This window comes from Trachymyrmex septentrionalis, unplaced genomic scaffold, assembly GCF_001594115.1.
Source record: "Trachymyrmex septentrionalis isolate Tsep2-gDNA-1 unplaced genomic scaffold, Tsep1.0 scaffold20, whole genome shotgun sequence".
In the NCBI taxonomy this organism is placed as follows: Eukaryota; Metazoa; Arthropoda; class Insecta; order Hymenoptera; family Formicidae; genus Trachymyrmex; species Trachymyrmex septentrionalis.
Window position 1 is genome coordinate 4,363,141 of NW_017305180.1, and position 7,152 is coordinate 4,370,292.

At 29.9% G+C, this 7,152-nt stretch overlaps 1 protein-coding gene across 1 annotated transcript; it reads left to right on the top strand.

Annotated features, from left to right (window-relative positions):
- The first annotated feature begins 232 nt into the window (after window positions 1-232).
- On the top strand, window positions 233-7,152 carry LOC108747593 (regulator of telomere elongation helicase 1 homolog). Its single transcript, XM_018485158.1, has 12 exons — window positions 233-365; window positions 858-1,281; window positions 1,373-1,628; window positions 1,694-1,951; window positions 2,044-2,354; window positions 2,721-2,927; window positions 2,999-3,161; window positions 3,237-3,494; window positions 3,577-3,816; window positions 6,283-6,747; window positions 6,822-6,966; window positions 7,068-7,152. Exons 1-12 carry the CDS (start codon window positions 233-235, stop codon window positions 7,130-7,132), a joined length of 2,925 nt encoding a protein of 974 aa, XP_018340660.1. The 3' UTR covers window positions 7,133-7,152.

The following is a 7,152-nucleotide window of genomic DNA, read 5'->3' on the forward strand; positions in this document are numbered from 1 at the left end:
ATTACACAATAAAATGTATTCAGGATTTCGTGATTTAACTTATTTCAATATTTTTATTTATGTATACATCTTTACGTCGATTTGTGTACAATGTTTTTAAAGTGCACTGAGTTTTAAAGTGCGCACCAGTTCTGCTAATGAAAAACGCTATTAGGTTAGATTTCTATTTTGGCGGGAAGGTGACGCATGGAATTACATTGCAGCTGATGCGTTTTTCAATCGAATTTTCAAGATGCCTGATGTCATAATTAACGATATCATCGTTACCTTTCCCTTTAAACCATATCCTGTGCAAGAGGAGTATATGAGAAAGGTGATAGAATGCTTGCAAAATGGTCAGCATGGTGTCTTGGAGTCGCCGACAGGTATATTTGTGTACACGCGGTTATTTATTCAGGAAAGAGGATACCTCGGAGAAATAAATAACATTTAGAAATTTTTGATAATTTAAGATATATTTTTTTAAAAAAGTCACGTAATTTGTTTTAAACATTTGTTCCCGACTTGTAAAAATCGTTTGACACAAAATAATTAAAAAATTAAACTTCTAAATTATGTTTCACTTTTTATTACTATATTTTTGTGATAATAATTAACATTTTACAAGAAATTTGTGATTTATACTTTAATAAAAAACAAATATAATTTTGAAATTATTAAATTTCAAACATTTTTTCAATTTAGAAAAATCGTTTGGCACAAAACAATTGAAAAATTGAACTTTTAGATCAATAGATAAATTCCATTTTTTATTTTTCTTTTTTTTTTGTTAAATGGATTATTTACTAAAAGCTATTTTAGTAATTTATGAATAGGTTTGCAATGAAATGTTATAAATGTAGGTAAATATTTCACAGGTACTGGAAAGACTTTGAGCCTTTTGTGTTCCTCCTTAAGTTGGCTGTTGACAAAGAAAGCTCAGTTACAAGCACAAGTGATAGCAGGTGCAATAGAAAAGAAAGACTTTGGTGGAAATTTCTTTAAATATTTAACTAATGGGCTTGAGAAAGCAGCAGGAGTACCAGATAATGTTCAAAGTTTTGGCTGGGCTATACCCAAAATTATTTATGCATCTCGAACACATTCTCAATTATCTCAGGCTATGTATGAATTGAAAAAAACGTCATACAAACATGTAGCTACTGCTGTATTGGGATCCCGAGATCAGCTATGCATTCATCCAGAAGTTTCTAAAGAAACAAGTTCTTTTAACAAAATACACATGTGTCATGCCAAAGTAAAGTCAAGAACTTGTTTTTATTTCAATAATGTCGAGGCCAGGTGAGTGTAATATTTAGACACAATTTTATAATCAACACAGAGAAATCAAGTAGCGAATATATAATATGAATTTTAATGTGTGTTTCTTTAGAAAGGATGACCCTATATTTAAACAGGAGGTGCTAGACATAGAAGATTTAGTTAAAGTTGGACAAAAGCACAAATGCTGTCCATATTTTTTGACAAAAGAATTGAAGCAGAATGCAGATATCGTTTTCATGCCTTACAATTATCTACTAGATCCTAAAACACGAAGATCGCAGGGTATAGACTTACAAAATACTGTAGTTTTATTGGACGAAGCTCATAATGTTGAAAAAGTTTGTGAAGAAGCAGCATCATTACAGGTATTAAAAATATAAACATATTTTCTTTAGTCTTTTATATATTCTAATTAAATATTGTAATACAGATAAGCAGTACAGATATTGCAATGTGTATTGATGAAGTAACTGCAGTAATGCAAGATATGGCTAAAGATTCAGATCAGCAGAATGACTTTTTGTCAGAGAATAATGTTCAAAAAGATTTTACAGCAGAAGATCTGTGTATTTTAAAAGCAATGTTTTTAGAACTGGAAAAAGCCATCGACTCTATTGAATTAAAAAATCGCAGTGAGGGAGATACTTTCCCTGGCGGATATATTTTTGAATTACTTGAAAAAATTGAAGTAAATATTTTTACTTTTAAATGATTTTATTAGAAATTTATATACATACATACCACTTACTGTTGCCATAATGTATTTTTTTTTTGTAATAGTTAACACATGGTAAGGAACAAATCGTGGTAGACAAACTAGACAAACTTATTTTATATCTGACAACTACTAGTACTTCACCATTTGCAAGAAAAGGGAATGCATTGCAAAAATTTAGTGATTTATTGAGAACTGCTTTCAACAGCGGTGCGTCTATTGCACGTCACAAAGAAAAAGTAAAACGTTGCTACAAAGTTCACATACAAATGGAAGAGCAAAAAAAGAGTTACAGGAACGATGTCTGGGAGAGTAAAAAGACAATTAAAACGGATGGAAAACTTATTAGTTACTGGTGTTTCAGTCCTGGTTTTGGGTAAAACTAACTTGATAAAAAAAATACATTATAATATATTTTATACCTATAGAGATACACAATAACAATAATTATATTAGGATTCTCGAATTTTAAAACAAAAAAATTACTATAATAGGCTAATGAGAATCAGCATCGATAAACGACGTAATTATTTAGTGAACAATCAACAATCAGAAATTGGATTGATGTCTTCTTCGATTATCGATTGTTCATTAAATAATTGCGCGTTTATCGATGCTGATTCTCATTAGCCTATTACAGTTATTTTTTTGTTATTTTATAGAGATATATCTTATCCATATAGATATATCTTAATTATTAAAAATACGTTATCTTAAGTCGTATAATAAACATATTTTATAGTATGGAGCAGATGGTAGAACAAGGGATACGTTCAGTAGTGCTCACAAGCGGTACATTATCTCCATTAAAACCATTCATATCGGAACTCGGTATACCAATCGCTGTTCAACTGGAAAATCCGCATATAGTAACAAAGGAACAAGTATGTGTTGGTGTTCTTAGTCAGGGACCAGATAACCATCCACTTAATTCATCTTATAATACAAGGTAAATATTATTAATATGACGATAAAATAAACAGTGATTTCAGTTATATCTTTATTATTATGTTTTCACAGAAATGATCCGAAATATATTGCATCTCTTGGAAGAACAGTGTATAACTTTAGTTGTATCGTCCCCCACGGATTATTAATATTCTTTCCATCGTATCCAATCATGAAAAAATGCAGGGATGAGTGGCAGAATATGGGTTTATGGACACAGATTGCTGAACGTAAGGTAAAAAAATATTTAATGTACTTGTAAAATAATATATTTTATGATATCTGTATTGAATTAATTATTGGATAATAGCCCATTTATGTAGAACCAAACTCTAAAGATGGATTTGTTAATGTGATGAATGAGTACTATCAAAAAATTAAAGATCCGTCTTGCAAGGGGGCTGTTTTTATGGCAGTTTGTAGAGGAAAAGTCAGCGAAGGTCTGGATTTTGCTAATGCAAACGGTAGAGCTGTGTTAATCATTGGTCTTCCATTTCCACCTTTAAAAGATCCGCGAATTATGTTAAAACAAAGATATTTGGAGGAAATAAGAATGACAAAAAAAGAAGTATAAATTATACTTTAACTTTGTTAAAAATAATAATTCGATAAAATAAGATCTATGACTGAAAAACAAATTTAATATTCAGGGTCTAACCGGGCACGAATGGTATCAACTTGAAGCATCCCGGGCTGTTAATCAAGCTATCGGCAGAATAATAAGACACAAAAACGATTATGGTGCTGTTATACTATGTGATTGTAGATTTGAAAATCCAAACTTTAAGAAACAATTATCTGCTTGGCTTAGACCATACATTAAAAAATTTACGAATTTTGGAATGATCACGAAAGAGCTACGAGAATTTTTTAGGAACGCGGAGAATACGGTAAGTTTGTTTCATATATACACATATATAAATACATATGTTACAATTAATTTAGAATTATACATAATGGTCAAAATGCACAATTCCCAATTTGTTCGGCCAATATAATTAATAGAAAAGAATTATTCAAATTTCCCGGTCACTATATATATTTCCTAATGGTTGCGTTCAGCAGATTCATCTTTTGCGGAGCACTATTGAATGATCTAAAAGAATATACCAATAGCAGAGAACGCTCACGGATTCGTTCCACAATAGTCTGCCGAACGCGACCAATGTTAATGATTATTTTGATAAATTACTTGTTCAATTTTCCCGGCAGTCTTAATTTAAAAAATCTAACCTCTTAGAATAGCTGCTATCAACTGTGACTATTGACGAACAATATTGATTATGTTTATAGTGAATTGTATTTTATTAAAATAGAATAAGGTATTTCTGCCCTTTCTGACTTTGTACTGAATACTTGTATTAATGTGCTGCTATTGTGAATCGGATTTAATTAATACAATTCGAATATCATATCCATGAAAAATAACATCGACAACAACTAAAGAAATGAAAAGAAAATTTAATAGTAAACTATGTGAACCAATTGTAAACAAAGCTTGCAATAGTGGCTGTCTGTCTAATGAAAAGTACGTGCAGTTAAAAAATGAAATTAAAGAGCTTAAAAGAAAGGATAGTAAAAAACCACAAATTATTCAAAAATTAGATTAGATTATCAAAAATTAAGATGCTTTGATAAAGATTGGAGACAATGAGAAACTTATATATCCAGTATCTGATAACTCAGTTATAAAATATTACATTACTGAAAATCTTTTTGATATTATTCATGACGTACATCTTTCTATTGAACATGAAGGAAGAAATAGAATGGCAAAAGAAGTCAAGAGAAAATTTAAAAATATAACTAAAGAAACAATTATGCTTTACTTAAATTTATGTGAAATTTGTCAGAAAAAATTTAAAGTTCCTAAAAAAGATTTAGTTATAAAGCCAATGATTTTCAGTGAGATGATTAGTCGCTGTCAAGTTGATTTAATTGATATGCAGAGTCAAGAAGATCGGGGATTTTAATTTATTTTTGTGTACCAAGATCATCTGACTAAATTTGTACAACTGCGACCATTGAGGACGAAAACTGCAGGGGAAATTGCATACACATTATTTTTACAATTTTTGGAGCTCCTTCTGTCTTGCAAAGTGACATTGGAAGAGAATTTTCTAATCTACTTATTGAAGAAGTTTGTTCCATGTGGCCTAAATTAAAAATTGTCCATGGAATATACAAAGTCAAGATCTGTTGAATATGCCAACCAAGATATCGAGAACATCCTCAGCACTTGGCTTCAAACACATAAAACACATTGGAGTGATAGCTTGCGTTTTGTGTACAATTTATGAAAAATAGAGCCTATCACGAAAGTATAAAACTATTAGTCCGTATGAAGCTATGTTCGGCCAACCAGTGAAGATAGGACTTAAAAGTTGCAACTTGCCTAGAGAAGTCCTACAATCTATAAGATCTGAAAAAGATTTAGAAGAAATATTACGTTTAAATATATCTGGAGATAAAGATAAAGAAGATGAAAATAAAGCGCAAGGCGAAGAAAATCATAGTAGTAATGAAGAAGATAATGATAATGAACAGAATAAAGATGAAAATAAAAATGGAAGACACGATAAAGAAGCTAACGATTATTTAGAAGAAGCTAGAAAAATTGAAGAAAAAAGAACTAAAGTTTTTGATAAAAAAGGAAATTTAATTTACAAATTTAAGTTGAAAAAATGAAAAAGTCTTCCGCCAAATTTTCTGAGCCAAACAGTTGGCGAAACAGTCAGATTACGTATATTAGATGTTGATAGGGAAGTGACCCAAAAATATCTGTTAACAGTGATATTATCTGAAAGTAATGATTTTTACGAGTTACAAACAGAACATAGTGCTATCAAAATTCTACACCAGAAATGAATCTATAATGAATATATAAAGAATCATTCATTAATTTCGACATGATTCCTGCTACAAAAATTTTCTTACGAGAATACGTGAGAAAATGCTTATCTAATAAGCTCTTTAAATATTGGCAAAAATAAGTAGAAGAAATTAAATAAATAAAAAATATTTAAATGCGTAACATATAATAAGTAACAAGTTGAAATTGTAGAAAACAAACTATATTATTCTTTTATAATGATATTTTCAATCTATTAACCATATTTTCCACTTGTACATAATTCATAATGACCAGTCATTTTGATTAATTTGTACATTTTTACTTTCATTATTCAAATTTTTCAAAGCAAACAGGCATTATCCATATTGGACGGCCATTACATATAAATCACGAATTAATCAAATTGTCCGTAACGTGTGTGTGTGTGTGTGCGTGTGTGTGTGTAAAACTAAATACAATTATTACAATTATTAGCAATATTTAAACTTATCAATAATTTCAGTTACCACAACCTAGTATAACCCATGCACAATATGGGAACATTGATATATCATTACCTGCGGTGGGTGCTACCTTTGAAACAACGGTATCTCATTCTCTCAGACAAAAAGCACAAAACAATTCCACGACAGAAGAATTGACTAAGAATACTTTTGACATAAATATGTATCTAGATGAAAGTGCAAAGGACAAACAGTCATTGAAGTCACAATCTGCAATTAATTTTAGTACTTGTAAATTAAAAGACAATCAGAGTACATGCGAATTAGCAAAACATCGATCCGAAGAACCAGTTGCAAAAAGAAGAAAAATTAATATTATATCACCTGGAATTGATTCATATTTTTCTGCTCCTTCGACATCTTCATTAAAAGTTTCCGAAATTAATTCAGGGCAAAATTTCACTCAAAACGATAAGGACATAAAAGATGATAAAAAGGCACTGGGAAAACAATACTTGAAGGATGTAAGTAAATAATAATTCTATTATTTATGTAATCAAAAAATTATGCATTTTAAACAGAAATACTATGCTCGTAGGTGAAACGGGCATTATCTGCGAGCGATTATAAAATATTCGCAAGTATGATACAAAGCTATACGCAAAGTGGCGATTTTGATGAGTTATTGAAAACATTATCAAATTTATTTCCACCGACTGGGCTGCTACGGCATTTGTTTATAGGTAAGTTTTTTGCATATCAATAAATTGGAGATATGAGGTGATAAGAATAACAATCTATAGGATTAAGAGTGAAAATTTTTAAAAAATTTTTCTATTTTTAGGATTTCAAAGTTTTTTAAAGAAACAACATATTGCAACCTTTGAGAATTATATAAAAAATTTTTAAGTTGCTTTAATGCCTAACTT